General features: G+C 43.7%; 1 protein-coding gene across 1 annotated transcript in view; it reads left to right on the forward strand.

Annotated features, from left to right (window-relative positions):
* The window catches only part of MDN1 (midasin AAA ATPase 1), a 139,902-nt gene that overhangs the window by 84,777 nt on the left and 35,909 nt on the right, over positions 1 to 19,216 (forward strand). Inside the window, exons 52-72 of the mRNA XM_070376595.1 lie at positions 59 to 174; positions 928 to 1,061; positions 3,789 to 3,946; positions 4,157 to 4,277; positions 4,633 to 4,843; positions 5,196 to 5,427; positions 5,698 to 5,824; positions 6,763 to 6,933; positions 8,518 to 8,732; positions 9,117 to 9,504; positions 10,502 to 10,611; positions 11,219 to 11,924; positions 13,098 to 13,259; positions 13,710 to 13,980; positions 14,757 to 14,992; positions 15,553 to 15,648; positions 16,306 to 16,400; positions 16,661 to 16,782; positions 17,356 to 17,502; positions 18,345 to 18,454; positions 19,045 to 19,118. Coding sequence (XP_070232696.1) covers positions 59 to 174; positions 928 to 1,061; positions 3,789 to 3,946; positions 4,157 to 4,277; positions 4,633 to 4,843; positions 5,196 to 5,427; positions 5,698 to 5,824; positions 6,763 to 6,933; positions 8,518 to 8,732; positions 9,117 to 9,504; positions 10,502 to 10,611; positions 11,219 to 11,924; positions 13,098 to 13,259; positions 13,710 to 13,980; positions 14,757 to 14,992; positions 15,553 to 15,648; positions 16,306 to 16,400; positions 16,661 to 16,782; positions 17,356 to 17,502; positions 18,345 to 18,454; positions 19,045 to 19,118 — 4,002 coding nt within the window. The remainder of the gene's footprint in view (positions 1 to 58; positions 175 to 927; positions 1,062 to 3,788; positions 3,947 to 4,156; positions 4,278 to 4,632; positions 4,844 to 5,195; positions 5,428 to 5,697; positions 5,825 to 6,762; positions 6,934 to 8,517; positions 8,733 to 9,116; positions 9,505 to 10,501; positions 10,612 to 11,218; positions 11,925 to 13,097; positions 13,260 to 13,709; positions 13,981 to 14,756; positions 14,993 to 15,552; positions 15,649 to 16,305; positions 16,401 to 16,660; positions 16,783 to 17,355; positions 17,503 to 18,344; positions 18,455 to 19,044; positions 19,119 to 19,216) is intronic.

Raw genomic sequence — 19,216 nt, forward strand, 5'->3', positions numbered from 1 at the left:
GGCTATGGTAAGTATTATGAACTGATCACTGTGTGTTAATTGTGGAATCTCATTTCAGGACCATCATATATTTCGACCGGGAAAAGCGGATTTTTACTGAAGCAAATTTGGTTTCTATTGGTGGCAAAAAGTTAAGAAACAGTGTTTTGAGATTGTCCTTTGAATTCCATAAAGGTAAGGATGTTGCCTTTACCTTCTTCAGTTACACATTGGGCTGCATGATGCTCCTGATGGTGAGGGGTTCCTCAGGTGCTGCCATGCTACTGACTCCTTTTGATTTGGTGGCCTGATTTTGACATCTTCCTTTACTCGGTATTTTTGACTAAGTGCTTTTTTCATGTCCTTGATCTCATTTATTTATTTATTTTTTTGGCCACCATGAGGTGAGTCTCTTGAGTGAGGAAGGGGAAGCACAGAGATGCTCTGGGTCACATCTCTAGCAAGTAGCAGAGCCCGAGCTTGAGACCTGGTCTCTTGGCTCAAAAGTAAGAGCTCATAAGCATTTGGTTATGGGTTCTTTTCTTCCGCCTTCCTTTTTTTTTTTTTCCAATTGAAAAGATAATGGTATTTCTTGGAAAATATTCAAACTGTAGAAGCATAAAAATGGAAAAAATTTACTCTTGCAGTAGCCACTGTTAATAGAAGAGATTCGTTTATATCTTCTCATATCTTCCTGTTATCTATCCATCTGGTCATATATGTAATATCTTAGAATTTGTTTTGTATTTAAACAAATCCTTTTTTTAAAAAAATTGAGACATGAACATCTCTACGTATACATGCCTAACTTGCTAACTTAATAGGCAAAGATTTGCTTTCAACTTTGACCTTGACTGAGGATAATGTTAAGTTCTAGAGTGCTATTAATTTTGAAAATGTCCACAGAATTAAAACTGATCGAATGTTCTTATTTATGCCAACTCTAAGATCCAGAGAGCTATCATAGCCTGCCCCATGAAATCGTGGTCAACCTTGCTGCTTTCTTTGAACTTTGTGATGCGTTAATCGGGCTCTGGGTCCAGTCCTCTCAGGGCATGGTGTCTGATGCCGGTGTTAACGAGGTGAGAGATATACCTGTTTTTCTTTTAAGCGACATATTTCTTGGCATAAAGATTTTGAGGGGAACAACTACAGTATAGTCATATGTCCAATATTATTTGAGAAATTGTTCTTGTGAATTTTAAATAGATACACATATTTTAAAGCTATATAAGGGTGTGATTGAGATAATAAATCGCACATGTTTAAAGTGTACAAATTTATGTTTTGACCTGTGTATACATGTGACGCCATTACTACAATCATGACAGTGAACCCATCCATCACCCTCAAACCTTTCGTCTTCTGTTTTCCTTTTTTTCTGCCCTCCACCTCTAGCAGGTACCCATTGATCTGCTTTCTGTTATTGCAGCATTTTCTATAGCTTTTATATTTCTACATCTGGCATTTTATATTGTTTTTATCTGTCCACTTTCATTTAAAATCATCTTGCAACACATCCATATTGTTTTGTGTCTCAGTTCTTTCCTTTTATTGCCAATAGTCCATTGAATGTATACATACTATAACTTGTTTGTCCATCCACTTGTTGCTAAAAATCATAATTTTAACAGTTATATTTTAGTTCACTTAAACCTTCTTAGACATGATTGTCACATGTGGACTAAACTGGGATTGAATGCAGATTATTCCAGTAATTGTGATAAATTAGAATTGTAGGTCTTAAACTTTTTAGTCTCAAGACCCGCCCCCCCATCCCCAAATCTCAAAGAACTTTTGCTTATGTGGTTACATGTATATTTACTGTATTAGGAAATAAATCTGAGAAATGTAAAAAATTATGTGTTAGTCTGTTTAAAAACCCAGTAACAAATTCATGTTAACATGAAAAACATTTTTAATGAAAAAACCAACCATTTTCCAAAACAAAACTGTGTTACATTTCTGCAACTCTCTTCATGTCTGGCTTAACAGAATGAAAGCCAGTTTCTCAACACCTGTCCCTGATTTGCTCTCTATGTTGTATGGGTTGAAGTTCGTGAAGAGAAGCTGACCTCTATTTCATGTTGTTAAGAGCTTAGAAAGTGAAGGCTAGTTTAATAAACATTCCCATGTAATTGTGAATGTCCTTTGATCCTATACCACAGCTTGACAAGCGATAGTTTTGTAAAGGTTACTTATTATGTGGAATTTGAAAAAATATAGTGATCTTGTCATGTGTTAAAATTCACGGCCTGGCATACACTTTGGATGGACTTTATCCTTGCATGTTGCCCTTGTATATTTGCAGCTTGTGCATTGGTAATTTGGAAAGTATTCTTAAGTGAGTTATCAGATGTTCCAAATGTTGACACATTTCATTTTCCAATATAAATTAAGTCGTACTCTTGAAAAATTACCACAGACTTCATCAGAAAATCTTTGAGTATTAGAAATTTGTCAAGCTCTTGGTTTTTCAGAGTTCTGAGCTTTGCTTAAAAGTTTTGAGTTTTATTTTCGGCAATCTTGCTTTCCTTGAATTGATAGATTGACTTCATTCATTTTCTACATGCTGTTTGCCAGACACCCAATCACAGTTTGTCTGCCTCCCCAGCCCCTGCCCTTTTTTTTAGTACCATCAATGCAGATGTCACCATAGTAAAGAGGACAAATAATATGATATTATTATGAAAATAGCTTTGACATCATAGAACCTGAAAGATTATCACTAATCTGGAGGCTGCTGCTGCTGCTAAGTCGCTTCAGTCGTGTCCGACTCTATTCGACCCCATAGATGGCAGCCCACCAGGCTCCCCCGTCCCTGGGATTCTCCAGGCAAGAACACTGGAGTGGGTTGCCATTTCCTTCTCCAATGCATGAAAGTGAAAAGTGAAAATGAAGTCGCTCAGTCGTGTCCGACTCCTAGCGACCCCATGGACTGCAGCCTACCAGGCCCCTCAGTCCATGAGATTTTCCAGGCAAGAGTACTGGAGTGGGGTGCCATTGCTACTTTGCCATAAAAATACATAATTAGAAGAACAGCAGTGTTGGAAACTCAGAGTACCTGATTTTTGCATTACAACAGTACATTAATGAAAACAGTAGTTATTGTCATAAAGATAGACATAGACTAATGAAATAAAAGAGAATTCAGAAATAGACCCTCAAATGTTAATATATGGTGAATTAATTTAATGAGGGAAACTGCTCTTTAACAAATGGTGATGAAAAAACTAGATATCGATATTATAAATATGAGCCTTTACCCCTGCCTTATGTCAGAAAAGTTAACATCAAAATGGATTATAGAGCTATGTCTAAAAGCTACAGTTAATAAACCTCTAAAAGAAAACATAGAAAATATTCACAGCTTGAGGCAAAGATTTCAGGGCATTCTTCATAAAAGAAAAATTGATGAATTCAATTTTGCCAAAATTAAAATTGTTTCTTAATAGACAGCTTTAAGAAAATGAAAACACTAGGAGACACTGTTTATAACTTGTATATAAATTGTTTAAACCAAAGTAATAGCCCAGTTTTAAAAAGGAGCAAGAGAATTTGAATAGATGCTTCTCAGAAGATAATGAAATGCCCACTGAGAACTTGGAAAATTTTCTATATCATTAGTTATCAAGGAGATGTAAATTGAAACCACAGTGCCTGACTGCCTTAATATCCCTAAAAATATTCCAGTCAAATGCTAGATCTTTAACATGTATACGTTGTGTATTGGTGAACGATTGGCGTCTGTGTTTTGTGTCCTTTACTGTGAGATGTTTGTGAGCAGTCTTGATTTGCTTTGTTTTTAGATCTTGGGTTCCGTGCGGTGGCGTGACCGGTTTTGGACTGTGGCCGACACAGTAAAAGTAGATGCCTCGGGCCTGGCCTTGCTCGCCCTTCACTGGCACTGGGTTTTAAAACATTTGGTCTGTCGGATCCCCCAACTCCTGATGAACCATGAAGACAAGTAAGACTCGTATTTAGAAAAACAGCGTCAGTATCTACAGGATTGATGTTTGGAAAGGAAATGTGTTTGTTCTTACTCTACTTTGGTTTGCTCCCTCCTTGACTTGTCAGTGAATGTAAATCTAGTATAAAGTATATACAGTGCCCCTTAATATCCAGCACTTCCCCCTTTCCTCACCTCCCTTCTGCCCCTTTATCTCCTCTGCTAAAGATACTACAGAGAGGTTCAGACCGTTTCAGAACATATTCAGAATTGCTTGGAGAGCCCAACTGGTGGATTTGCAGGTGTAAAGAAGTTGCAGAAGTTCCTGGGACGACCCTTCCCATTTAAGGTACAGTCTGGAACCATGTAGTAAACACAAAGGTTTGACCTCTTCTGAAGCTCTCTTGGAATGTGGGCACTGCCATTCAACTAGACTCAGCCCTGCCTGCAAATTTTTGAATGTTCAATGAGCACTATTTACTGATTTGTTAAGTATTATTGTTTTACTTAGTCTTGAGACTTTTAAGGTTGAGCAGACTTCTAAGTTTATTACCGTAAAATATCCTTAGAGCAATAGGAGTAAACCAACTTTATGTTTGTAGAAGCATCGAGGAAACATAAAAACTTTTTCAGACATGAATAGGCTTCTAAAGAAAACCACTTTTCTCCTCTGTAATAGGCTCTCCTGGGTTTTATTGTTTCAGGACGAGCTGGTCGTAGAGTGTTTTTCACAACTGAAGGTCTTTAACAAAGCTCTTACCATCAGAGAGTGGATGCCTGCTCTTGGGGAGAGTGGATGGCAGGAAGACATTAGTCGGCTCCAAGTGGTTGCATCTGAAGGGACATTAAAGAAAAGTCTCCTCCAGGCCTGGGGGTTGGTCCTCCGAGCTAATGTTCTGGAAGATGTCGATTCAGGTGTGTGGCTAGCTGACAGTGGTTCTAAGCATGTCCTCTGCAGCCAATAAGTTGTTGTTTTTTTCTTTTTCTTTGTAAGTTTTAAAAAGTTCTCCCTTAGATATTCTCCTTCTATTCCCCCCCACCCACCCAACCCCGAATACTGTAGTGACCACTAAATAAGTGTCAGGCATAAGGTTAAACTTTACATACATTATTTAATTCTGTCATTGGAATTGTGCAGGTATTAATAGCATTATTTAACACATGAGAAACTCAAGCTCAGGTGAAGTTGAACTCAAGCTTATAGTCACATAACTGGCTGTTGGGAGTCTGAGCCTGGCCACTGACTGCTGTGTATCTTTTTGTCCAGATGCATTGAAGAATCTTGTGAATGCTCAGCATTTAGAACTAAAAGCCAGAGGAATTTCACTTGGTTTTCTGGAGAAGAAGCACAGTGAAGCTTCCTTCCTGTTGCAGCCAGATTTTAGCACCTTAATCCAGCTCACCAGGAGTGTTCAGCTGTGGCCTGTGATGGAATACCTGGCTGTGCTTTGGCAGTATAAAGTCACAGCTGATTTTATGACACAGGCTTGTCTGAGAAGGTGAGCCATCCTTCAGGTTTTTTTCCTTTGGGGCAGCTTATTTTCTTGGAAGGTTATTCTGTGTATCCTACATTAAAAACAAAGCACAGCCATGTCTTGAGGGGGAGTAGTTGCTGAAGCAGAGGGAGGTCATTTGCCACTTTGGAAAGCCAGAAATTCTTGAGTCTTTGCCTATTTTGTGTGTGTTCCATCTCCCTTTGCATGGCAGTTTTCTAACAGTGCATGGAAAGCCCACAGCTCACTCTCTCCCCATCTCTATTTCTTGAGCAGGTCAAGCAAACACCAGCAGCCTCAGATAGATGAGGAGATAAGCCGTCACATCACATTTTGTCTTAAGCACACACCAGTTGCTCCTCAAGAGCTTCGAGACTTTTGGTCCTTAGTGCACCATCCAGAGGTAAAAATCAAAGTCAAAATCAAAAAGCCTCCTTTGCGCTGTGAACTGATTAGATTTTCTGTGGCACACTGGTTGCAGAACATTGCAGAATAATCTTAAAAATTGCATGTTGTAAAACTAATCTTTTCTGAATTAAGTTTCAAAGGGGAGAACTTTGAATGTTTTTTGCAGTGATAGTCTAGACATTTTCCTGCTCTTATCACAGTTTCATTCCATTTGGTTTCCAGTTAAATAAGGCTAAAATATTTGCTAATTTTTATTTTATTTGCTCAAAAATGTATTATCAGTGTTTTTTACTCTTCCATAGAGAGTAACTTGTTGAATATGAATAGTGGTAAATTGTAGTTACTATTACTTCATTAGTACAACCTTAAATTTTTCTGGATAATGTTTTATTTATTTTGATACATAATTATGTGATTATTTTAATTACATTTTCACATGCACTCTTTGGAGAAGGCAATGGCACCCCACTCCAGTACTCTTGCCTGGAAAATCTCATGGATGGAGGAGCCTGGTAGGCTGCAGTCCATGGGGTCGCTAAGAGTTGGACATGACTGAGCGACTTCACTTTCACTTTTCACTTTCATGCATTGGAGAAGGAAATGGCAACCCACTCCAGTGTTCTTGCCTGGAGAATCCCAGGGACAGAGGATCCTGGTAAGAGGCCGTCTCTGGGTCGCACAGAGTTGGACACAACTGAAGTGACTTAGCAGCAGCAGCATGCACTCTTACAAAATCAGATCTCGTGTTTTATCCAAGTATAAATAGGTTAAATAATGTGACTATGATGACTGCGGTGGCAGAAAATCAGAAACACTAGGATTAATAATCTTTAAATCCATGTTCTGGATGATGTTACAAGACAGAGACCTTATAACTGGATTTATAGAATCTTTCTCGAATACTCTCTTATCTGGTTAATTCTTTATCTCTAGATGACTGCTGAAGAAAGGATCTCTTTGTGGTCCGAGTTATTTAATTCCACATTTACGTCCTTCTGGAGCAGCACCGTGACCACACATCCAGAGTACTGGCTGACGTGGAACCCTCTGCCTGGTGAACAGCAGAGGGAGACACCCAGATCTCTTCTGGACCCCACATTAAAGGTTTGTTGGCAGAAAATTATAAAAATGTTTGACAGTAGAAAAAATTTCTCATGTCTAATCAAAAGCAAGGCTACTTCCTTGGTTCACATAGTATGTCATGAAAATTTGCACGTGTCACCCAGCTTATTCTTTTTAAGATATTCCACTGTACTGCTGTGCTGCAAAGCATTTTATCACTTTCTTATTGATAAGCATTGAGATTTCTTGCCTATCCTCTTGCTTCCTATAGCAAGCACCCCTGCATCAGCTACCCTTGTATAAGCCTTTGTCTACTTATCTGCTATTTCCATGGATTGTGATAAGGCTTGGGATTTAACCCTTGGCCACAGTGTCTGCACATTTAAAGAGATTTATGTATGTTATCAGAACATCTAGGGAAGTAGGTTTTGTTTTTCACTCTTCCTGCTAGGAGATGGTGAAGAGGGAAGACATGAAGTAGGGATCACTTCTCATATCCTGTGTTTCCATATCTTTGCTCCACTTGGTATCATTAATACTTTGAATTATTACCAGTCGTTCACTTTAGAACTTGTTTTAATTTGTATTCCTTTGATTTTTATCGAGATAGAGCATCTTTACATATGTATATTGTTTGTTTTTATTTCTTTCTCTGAATTTTCCAGTCATGTTTATTGCCCATTTTCTTTAAAAAGGATCATTAAACGTCATTTTATTAATGAAGATCTCATTATATATTATGCATATTAAACCTTCACCTAACATGGTTGGAAATGTATTTCTAGTGTTCTATTGTCTTGCAGGTTTGAAGATGTTTTCTTATATCACACACGTTTTATAGTTTTCAAATACACCAGCCACTTTCTACTTTCTGGCTTTGATATGCTTTTAAATAAGTCTTTCTTCACTACCCAGAGTTAAAAACATTTGTTCATATTTATGTGTATGTCAGTCTCATCAGAATATCTTCTTTCGTGAGGTAGGGATGTACATTTTTTATCTTCTACAAACAAATATATCCAAAAGCAGTATTAACAACACTAGTTTCACCACTTTTGACACAGCAGTTTATTCTCACAAGTTTTCATGGGTGTAGGACTCAGCTCTGTTCCATTCCTATATCAAAATTGATTCCTTTAGTATAAGATATATCAAAGCCTTTAGTGTTAAACCTTACGGATCACCAAGAGTTGCATGCAGTCGAGGTTTGCTTTCCTGTGGATCTCACCTCTAACCTGTTGTCATGGACACTATTCCTGTGTCCCAGGTTAACAGTCCAGGAAGCAGAGGCTTGTCCCTCTGGCTCATCTGTTTGTCTTCCAACACTTTCCCCTGCCTCCAAGTCTCACCTTCCTGCAGTGTGCCCTCAGTCCTGCCGCACAAGTGGTCTTCCTGATGCCTAGGTGTGAGGGATTTTCTCCTGCTTGACAAAAGCAACCCCTGCTCTTCGTTCATAGAGAATGGAGTCCTTGAAGGGCCCACTGCACCCGACCCCACTCTGCCAGTCTGGTCCTGTCTCAGGATGATGGTTACCTGTTCCTGACAACCTGAGGTGCCCCAGTGCTGCTTGTTGAAACCCCGTTAGTTAATTTCTAAAAGTTAACTTGACTCCTCTCCCTCCCTCAGGGTCCTGGCAGTCTCAGTAGAGCCGTGTTCTCCAAATGCTGCATTGAGATCGTGACCAGCAGCTGTAGAGCAAGTCCCTGGGATGTGAGCGGCCTCCCCATCCTGTCGTCCTCGCACGTCACCCTGGGGGAGTGGGTCGAGAGGTGCCAGCAGCTCCGGGATGTCAGCTCGATGCTCTGGACCAACATGGCTGTCCCGGTGGTGGCAGAGTTCAGGTATTCCCTCTCCCTGGGTAGACGGTACAGCTCCCATTTTTCCTCCAGGGTGTGTCATGGGGACCTCGGTCAGAGCTTGTTTGGGTAGTGGCTATTTCCGGTGGGTTGAGGAAAGGTGTTTTTTGGCTGAATGAGCAGGTTTTCAGTCCATGACAGAGACTGCTATGAGCTGGCCAGCCCCTCTGCCAGCTCTCAGTGTATTGTCACCAAGAGGGTGGTGCCTAGAAAACCATATCAGATCGAGAATAGAAATTCATCTCCAGATGTAGTCTGGAGAGCAGTGTAGTCTGCCTTGCTGTTTTCTGGAAGGACGAATGCTAGTGTAAGAAAGAAATGCCTGTGACTGCAGTGCAGACCCCAGTAAGTGCTCCCTTGTCCCTGCAGACGCACTGATGCCCAGCTCCAGGGCCTGGTGCTGTGCCGGCATCTGGCCGGCCTGGCGGAGTTGCTCCCCGAGCCCCGGCAGCAAGAGCATGTGCACAACTGCAGGCAGCTGCTGCTCAGGGATAGCCAGGCCTTCCAGCACGTGGGCGAGACTCTTGGGGACCTGGCCAGGCAAGAGGCGCTGCCCAAGGAGCTGCTGTGTCTCCTGCTTACCTCTCTGCGCCACTTGTTCGGGGAGGTGGAAGGCAAGGGTGACCTGCCCGAGCCAGCCCGCCGTGGGAGCCTGTGGGTGAGCCTGGGCCTGCTCCAGATCCAGACCTGGCTTCCCCAGGCGCGCTTTGACCCCGCTGTGAAGAGGGAGTACAAGCTCAAGTACGCCAAGGAAGAGGTATGGAAGGAGGGTTGGAGTGTGGGCTGCATCCTGACGGGCTGGCTTTGCTTAGTGTATTACTCCTTTTACTCCCTTCTGGATTCTCAGAGCACAGGGGGGTGATGTGCATAAGCTACCCTGCGACATTCCAGGAGTGTGCTCTAAAGACTGTGTTGTCCTGTCTGTGGGTTCCTCCGAGTAGGATCAGGCACCACAAGGGGTTATATAACCACCATGCTGGTTACATGCCACTGATAGATAGGCTCTCCTAGACACTCATAGTATCCCTCACCATCTGGATGCCTCTACCTAGATTAAGTTTTGGATATTTGGATTTGAGTAACTTATTTAGACAGGGTATAGTATTCCTTAAGGGCATCCCAGGTGGCTCATTGGTAAAGGATCTGTCTACCAGTGCAGGAGACACAGGAAACGTGGGTTCGATCCCTGAATTAAGAAGATCCCTCGGAGAAGGGCATGGCAACCCACTCCAGTATTCTTGCCTGGAGGATCCTCATGGACAGAGGAGCCTGGCGGCCTACAGTCCATGGGGTCACAAAAAACCTGACACAACTTGGTGACTAAACAACAATGAGTAGACCTTAGGTTTTGAACTGTTGGTGTTTGTTATCCAAAACTCAAGAGTTAGGTAGATTCAGATAGGGTGATGTACTTCTTGCTATTTGAACTCCCAACCAAGCTCAGGAACTGAGTATGTTAAATGGTGATATAGTGGACCTATATTTTGAGGAAGGAAAATTAAATTAGTTGGGGTGAAGGGCAGGCTGCAGTAGCAGAGATTCAGTAGTTCATTGGCATCAGTGAGATAGTTTCTTTTCACCTGACAGCTCTGAGGTGAGTGGTCCAGATTAGTGGAGCAGAACCCACCCCACAACTGTTGTGTCATTCAGGAACCCAGGTTCCTTCCATCCAGGGAGCGACCCTCCCTCAGGGCTGTGTGTCTCAGGCCTGGTCCTAGCTGGGCGCAGCAGACCAGTCTCTCCTTTTCTGCTAGTTACACCAGCTGCAGTGTGAGTGGAAGACCCGGAACCTCTCATTCCAGCTGCAGACTGGAAGAGACCTGGAAGATGAAGTCATCCTCAGTCATTCTCACCCTCACATCAGGTAACACTGTAGAGTGATGATTATTTGAACTTGAGATTATCAGCTAGAATCTTCTTTTAAAAAGACATTTTGCAGTGTCATTACAGTGTTAACCTGAGGCTATGCTCTACATATGTGAGCTCTATTAGCAAGTAGATCCCAAAGCCCCAGTTATAATCAGGAAAAATATACTCTGTGAAAGGAGTGGGAGGACTTATCTGGAGCCAGGAGGGTTGAAAGCAGAACTTGCTCTCAGTGTGGAAGGAGTTGGGTGCGATGACGGGCACCAGGGGATCTGTTACCTTAGGAAGTACTATTTAGTGGGATCTGAGTTCCACCAGCTTTAGACCTTGGGTAGACCACTCAGTGCCTTACACTGCAGTGCCCTGTCTGTAAAAGCAGGATGATAGCGCCTGCTTCAATGAGATGCACATCCAGAGTGCTTGACAACATGGGTTACACACGGTAAATGCTATAGATGTATAATCCATTCTCATTGTAATTGTCAGTATTTCATCATTGTATGCCTCAGAAGCTGAAATGCCTTCCTTCTATTTCCCAAGAGCTCAGTCTAGATTTGTTATTTTGCTTTTAATGGAATTTGCATATGGTGTTGATTTGCCTTTAGGTTGCTTCGCCAGAGAATTGATCAGCTGGAGAACTTAATCTGCAGCCTGTCCAAGAAGCAGGCCTGCCGGCCCCCGCTGCCTACATATGAGGCCCTGGTGCAGGAAATCCACCACTACGTCAGTAGCATTGCCCAGGCCACCACCGTTCAGGATCTGCTCACGCGGCTCCTGCAGGCCCTGCGCTCGGATGGACCTCGGGCCGCCCAGGTGGCCCAGAACCTTTTGAAGGAGGAGGCCTCCTGGCAGCAGTCGCACCATCAGTTCCGGAGGCGGCTGGCCGAGGAGTTTGCCCTGTACCCAGACGCCACGGCCCCGCTGCAGGCCTCCATACTGCAGCTGCAGCACGGCATGCGGCTGGTGGCGGGCGAGGTCCATGCCTCGCTCCAGGGTGGCCTGGCTGGCGCAGACAGGCTGGGGGCCCTGGCCACATCCCTGCTGGCTTTCCCATCGGTGGGCCCTGCCTTCCCTACCTACTATGCCCACGCAGACGCTCTGTGCTCTGTGAAGTCGGAGGAGGTGCTGCGTGGCCTCAGCAAGCTGATACTCAAGCGCTCGGGAGGACGGGAGCTGGAAGAGAAGGGCCAAAGCCCCTGCACAAGCCGAGAACAGCTGCTGCTGAACGCCCTCCTATACCTGCGCTCCCACGTGCTGTGCAAGGGAGAGCTGGACCAGCGGACCCTGCAGCTCTTCAGACATGCATGTCAGGTGAGCCCACCTCCAGCAGGGCGCCAGGGACACAAGCAGCGTGCCTGGAGGACACTTGCCGTGCCCAACGTAGATGAGATCGTGTGGTTAGGGAGTGGGGATCAAGTAGCTGTTTCTTGCTTTTTCACATTTAATTGTCAGGTTTCGGGGCCTTTTTTGTTTTTAAGAGATCAAAAAAAATTATTAGTGACGTCAGTCCTTTGTGCCTGATGCACATTGCAAATGGTCTGTCCTAGTTTGTTGATGTTGACTTTGTTTACAATGGGTTTTGCCATGTAATGATATCAACTTTTATTAACATTAAGAAAATAACTTCTACTTTTCTCCCTTACCAACAAAAGCAATTTGTTCTCATTGTAGACAGTTAAAAGAATAAGTATAAGCTAAAGTGTTAGATTCTGCCACTTAAAGCCATGTGAACCATATGAACTATTAGCACATTGGTTTATTCCTATCACTAAATATTTACATTTGTATGTAAAGTCTTTTTGCTAATTTAGAAGAGAAAAAAAAACCCAAACCAGTGCCATTCTAAGAAAAGTCTTAAAGCAAGATCTTTGGGTAAAATTTCGAGAAAGCAGAATTACTGAGACAATGGTTAACTGCTTGCTTAGGCTTCTGATACAAACTGTCTTCTTGAACGGAGGATGCTCATGTCCTCAGCCCTCCTCAATACTTAAAGGGCTTTAGAGGTGGTAGGGGATTTAGGAAATGTCTGGTAAGGTATGGCCATTTTGCCTGATTGGTTCCCCAAGAACACCCAGTCCCCAGTTTATTTTCTCTTTTCCGAACCCATGGGGCATCCATCTCCCTGAGGTGCTGGCCAAGTGCAGTCTGCATCACATGCCCACTTTGCTGACCCCTAATACAGAGCACCACCCACGCCTCACAGCAGGTCCCCAGTCCTGCAGATTTTCACACCTGCAAAATTGTAACAATACAGCAAGGGAGAATTTAGGAAAATCATTTTGCTACAGATACATGGTTTGAAAACAAAGCCCATTTACTCTCTGCTACATGGAATTTAGTTTCTTGGACGTTGTCATTTATCTGGTTTTGAACCCTGGTGTTTTGTTTTCATGGGAAATAAAGAGATAACAAATCCTGCCTTTGTTCACTATAAGTGCCTGAGCAAAGGCAAATAAGCTTCTGCTGGAATGTGTGATTTTTCAGGAAATCATCAATGAGTGGGACGAGCAGGAACGTATAGCCCAGGAGAAGGCGGAGCAGGAAAGCAGCCTGTACAGGTACCGGGGCAGGACCCCCAGGACAGCCCTGAGCGAGGAGGAAGAGGAAGAGCGGGCCTTCAGGAGCCAGTTCCCACTGCACGAGAAGGTGGGCAGTGTGCTCCCCTGGTGCCACACACCTCACCTGTGAATGGCTGGGTTTTTTTTTTCCCCCTTCCAGTTTTACTGAGATATAATTAACACACAGCACTGTTTGAGTTATAAGGTGCTCAGCATAAGGATCTGACTTCTATCTGCCATGCAACGATTACCACAATAAGTATAGTGAATACCCATCACTCATATAGATATAAAAGAAAATTTTTTTCCTTATGATGAAAACTCTTAGGATTTACTCTATAACTGACTGCAACACTTTGTTAGGTGCTGTTACATTCCCTTTGAATGATTTTGTAATTTTTAAAATAACTTCTTAATGCACATAATTTGCTACTTCATCTTCTTGATCATTCACACTCCATTCCTCCCCATTGCTTTTAGTCTGATCAGAACTGGATTTTGATTTTCACAAGTTCAATTGCTCTAATGTTATTTACAGGACTTTGCAGATATTTTTGTAGAACCCACATTAGAGGAGAAGGGACCTTCAGGTGGGCAAGAGGAGGAGGCCACCCCTGGCCCCGCCGTCCTGTCACAGAGCTCCATGCAGGCTGTGATGCGCATCCACCAGCAGCTGTGCCTCGGCTTCGCCCGGTCCCTCTGGTACCAGCAGAGTCCGCCACCCCACGGGACAGAGCACTACCTCAGCCTGTTTCTGTCCTGCTACCAGACAGGGGCATCTCTCGTGACACACTTCTACCCCCTGATGGGTATGGTGGTTTACTTCTCTTTAGCTCTTGGGAAATCAGAATGAGTCGATGTGATTGCTGCTTCTGGAACAATTAAAACTGCTACGTCCCTGTTTTTGCTAAGTTCGAATTGATGGCGTTTCCTTAACTTAAGGGACTTAAAGCTAATTCCAAAATCAATGTAAAATTCTGCCATACCATGGTTTCTCATCCTTTGAATACTTTGGTTAAAGGGATTAAGAAAGTAAGGATATGCCATTAGTTTTAATGGTCTTGTTTCTCCATGTTATCTCTAATTTCCCTCTAACAGCTTTGGTGCTTTTCTAATGAAATCATGTATTGCTGGGAGTAGCCTGGGAACTCAGAAATTAATTTCACAGGGTATGGTTTGATGCAGTTTCCTACATAACCTCATGATTTGCTCCATGCAAGTAGGAAGGAAGCTTTCATTCTGCCTCTATATCTCATGAAAACAAAACACCATGGTTTAAGTAGGAAGGAATCTTTCATTTCTGCCACGAAGAGCCCCCAAAACTGGGAATTTGAATCCTTCAAACCAAACTGCACCCTCTTTGATTATGTGGAGGCAGTATCTGTGTATCCTGAAACTTGGCAGGTTTTGGTGACAACCATTTATAATTAGAGTCACAGTCTCCTGGGCTTGTGTTGCTTTGGGGGTGAATGGCATTGCAATGTCTGCTTCATTCAGTCCCAGTCATTCTTTGTTTCTGAGTATGTTTCTAACATCTTTGTAACTTGACACCAACTTTACTGTGATCTTGTTAATAACTTCACAGGAGTTGAGCTGAATGACCAGCTCTTGGGCAGCCAGCTTTTGGCCTGCACCCTGTCCCATAACACTCTCTTTGGGGAAGTGACCTCAGACCTGATGGTGAAGCCTGACGGGCCCTATGACTTCTACCATCACCCCAACATTCCAGAAGCTCGGCACTGCCAGCCCGTGCTTCAAGGCTTCTCAGAGGCTGTTCACCGGCTGCTGCAGGATTGGCCGGAGCACCCAGCGCTTGAGCAGGTAGGGCGGTGGTGGGGAGGCCGCTTCTCACTGTCCCAGGTGCGTTGACTTGCACAGTGGTGACACAGGTTTTACAGAACACGTTTCGAGGAGGCACTGTTTCCTGTAGGATGAATATTCACGTTTGTAATGCTGCTTGTGAATGGTGTTTGAGGTTCCACGTACTCTATCTGTTGCTCAGGGTTTGCCATCCACATATGAAATGCTGCTGCATTGCTCTTTATTCAGACACATCCTTATGTAAACAAGGGTCTGGCTCTTTTAAGCTTAGTAGTTTTAACTCAGACCCTTGCTCTGTGATCTTCAGCTAATTCTGTAATAACTTATAACAGTAATAATAGCAATTACCTTATCAAACTCAGTCTCACTTCCAGAGTAATACAGCAGAGAAAGTGTTTATCTTGGGCAGGATCCGCAGCCCTGGAGTTTTACCCACAGCATTCATGGGTGCTTGTGAAGCAGGGCCTTTGCGTGAAATAGGCCCGTCTTCAGTACCCTCTGACTGTGGGCAATTGATAGCCCTGTGAGCATGCCCAGATCTTTTTCTCTCCCCCCTGCAGCTGCTGGTTGTAATGGACCGAATCTGTAGTTTCCCACTTTCCAGCCCCATCTCAAAGTTCCTGAATGGCTTAGAGATCCTTCTGGCAAAGGCACAGGTAAGAGGATTCTCTAGTCCTCATTTTAGTTTGTCATCAACTGAAGAGATTCTCTTATTATTCCAGTTGGCCTTCAGACTGGCTGGGTGTCTGCATCTTCACCCCCTCAGTCCTCTCATAGCCTCTGAAGTGGCTGGTGCTCCCCTGATTTTCAGATTAGGGCTCTGGACTTCAAGGGGGGTCACGTGACTAACAATACAGCGATTCAGACTCAGGTCTCCAAATCCTGTGCTATTTGCTCAGCTGGAGGTTCGTCAGGTAACCAGAAAGATCTCCAGGCTGGATAAGCAGGATGGTTATGTATTGGTGCATGCATGCATGCTCAGTTGCTTCAGTCATGTCTGACTCTTTGTGACCCTGTGGACTGAAGCCCACCAGGCTCCTCTGTCCATGGAATTTCCCAGGCAAGGCTACTGGAGTGGGCTGCCATCTCCTCCTCCAAGGGATCTTCCTGATCCAGGGATCAAACCCATGTCTCTTATGTCTCCTGCATTGGCAGGTGGGTTCTTTACCACTAGCGCCACCTGGTACATCAGTATAGAGGTTGTTTAAGGTCCCAGTGGTCTTTGCTTAAGAAAAGTTAAGGATGTTCCTGAGGGAGGAGGTGATCAAGGGACTGAATAATGGCTGTAGTGAATTTCTTCTGTGTCTTGTCAGGATTGGGAGGAGAATGCAAGTCGAGCCCTGTCTCTGCGGAAACATCTTGATTTGGTCAGTCAGTTGATCATCCGTTGGCGTAAACTGGAACTGAAGTGAGTGATTCATTTGTCACTCCCCCTCCTGAACTTACATTGTAGGGACATGGTCTTTGGATGGGTTGTTCCTTCAGAGTTGATGTCATGTGTCAGCTGGAGACCAGACAACAGCATGCATTCTGAGGCAGCAGACTGGCAGCTTCTCCATCTTCATTTAGGAGGAGAGAATTGTGAATATTTAGCTCCTGCCTCCAAGGTTTCACATATTTGAATGGGTTTCCTTACATGCCTCCTTGGTCTCTCCTCCCACATTTCAGCTGTTGGTCCATGAGTTTGGATAATACCATGAAGCGCCACACTGAGAAATCCACCAAGCATTGGTTCTCCATCTACCAGATGCTGGAGAAGCACATGCAGGAACAAACAGAGGAACAGGAAGGTAACACCTGACCATGAATTCCCTGCTTATGTAGAGGGTCCAGGCTAAGCATGAAGTGCTGCAGAGCCTGGGATTTACTGCTCCCTTGTCCTCCACCCACTGCTTTCACACAGGACATGTTAAGTGACAGCCGGTGTTCCCGAGGTCAACCGAAAAAGCTGGGTAGTTCTTTTTTTACTGAGAATAATGATGACAGTCAGAGAGGCTAAAGTGACTTATCCAGAGTCCAGAGAGCTAGTCATAAGATAAGATTTCCTTATTCTCTGTGTCCATGAGACAAGTCAGAGAGGAAGTTCCTGTCTTGGTAGGTAGTAGTTACAATGCTTGAGTTAAAAGGGTTTCATCTCATGCTTAGAACAAGGGCCTCATAATTCCTCGTTTGCCATGTGTGCATTTCACATATACTGCTAGTGCAGCTGCCATTTTTAAACCAGCTTGAAATGTAGCTGTGGTCCTCACTCCAAACGTCACGTTAACTGGTGTCCCTCGGGGATCTCATAGTAGACTGTGTGCAATATGACACGGAGTGATGGTTGCAGACACACGTGTGTTTTCCTCTTTGAATCTCTAAAGATGACAAACAGATGACCCTGATGTTGCTGGTCAGCACATTACAAGCATTTATTGAAGGATCCTCACTGGGGGAGTTCCACATACGACTTCAGATGTTACTGGTTTTCCATTGTCATGTCTTGCTGATGCCACAAGTCGAAGGAAAAGGTAAGGATATACATACATGTGTAAAAAAATTTTTTTCTTTAATTTTACCCTATGCTGTTAAAATGATTAGGCTTTGAATTCTCGAGACAGGTGTCTTATTGCATACCAGGTTTTAAACAAGACACTTTCAGTTGTCTTTTACTATAATGTGATTCAGGTGAGATAAAGAGAAAAACACTGAAATCAAGTGCAGACTGGTTATAATTGAATCCCTGGCTAGTGAACTGTGGCAGCGGTAAATCAACAGATGCAGATCCTAGAAGCTGGCATGTTGAGGCAGCACGTCTGTCTGTCTAGACGGTGCATATGTCCCACTAAGCTTCTGCTTGATCCAGGCTATAATTAGGTTCTTTGATCTCAGGAGAGCACTGCCACATATCAAGCAACTGCACATAAAACTTCTACTGTCAGTTACCATCCCTGACCACAGCAGTTTAGATAAAAGTGTCACCGTAAGGTATAGATTTACGTGAATGAGTAGTCAAGGTGAGCTCTTAATATGCCATCTTTTATAACAGGCTTAGTTTCTGCTGACTTTACAGTAAGATTCTGAGAAAGAGTTGGAAATTGTGAGTTTGGTAGAACATCTGAGTATGCCTTCTTTAAGAACAAAAGTGCGACTGGAGAAAATATCCACTGCAGACTGAAATGAAAAAAATAGGGTAGTGCTGGCAGCCTGCATCTCTGGGAACCGCTAAGCCTGGCTCCCCGACGAGCTGTTATGTAATCTGTGGGTGCTGTGCTGTGATGTCGTGGCCCAGAGAGTAACGAGGGAGTGTGCAGCCCCGAGGGAGAAGCCAGCAGCACGTGTGGTGTTTTCATTTCCTTTTCCTTTCTTCCAGATGCACTTTGCAGTGTTCTGTGGAACTTGTACCATTATTACAAGCAATTCTTCAACCGGGTCCAGGCCAAAATTGTGGAACTTCGTTCCCCGCTGGAAAAAGAGCTTAAAGTAAGATGAACAGCAGTCATAATCACTCTTGAGAGAACAAAAGCAGCAAATTCTTTTTCAGTTCTGTTTTTAATCCGATTAACAGTGAAACAGGGGCTCTGAGGAACAGAAGGGAGCATAGCAGCAGCCAAGCAGGATGGCAGGTTTTGCGTTTTGTGGCATTGGCTCCTTTGGTGCCCTGGCCACGTGTGTGAGGGTTCCATGGAGTAGCAGCCATCAGAGGCGCCTAGGAGGACTGTTAGGGCCCCCTCCCCAGTCACAGCCGGTGGGTGGCTCCCTCTTCCACCTCAGAGGAGCGCCACCTGGTGTCGGTCTGTGGGCTGTGATCCTATATTTGATACTCTCAGTGGTTGTGGAACCAAGGCCGGTTTATGCTGGAGTACACAGTGACATACTGATTGTAGCAGCACTTTTTTCCATCCCTTTGAGACAAACACACATCCCTTTATTAGACTTGTCTTACTTGTTCACTGACACACTGTCCTGTGTTAGGGATGAAGAGAGCTCTGGTCATCACACGGGTGATCTAGAAAGAAACAGAATAACACCACCTTTGTAAAGCCCTTCCTTGAGCTTCATTTATCTTACAGGAATTTGTTAAGATATCCAAGTGGAATGATGTCAGCTTCTGGTCTATTAAGCAGTCTGTGGAAAAGACACACAGGTAATTCATCTTTTAAAACAGGGGGTGGCCAAAACTCAGAATTTTTGAATGATAGACAGCATGACTACATTGTTACAAAGGCCTGACTTGTGCTACCT

The sequence above is a fragment of the Bos mutus genome, chromosome 9, assembly GCF_027580195.1.
Source record: "Bos mutus isolate GX-2022 chromosome 9, NWIPB_WYAK_1.1, whole genome shotgun sequence".
NCBI classification, from domain to species: Eukaryota; Metazoa; Chordata; class Mammalia; order Artiodactyla; family Bovidae; genus Bos; species Bos mutus.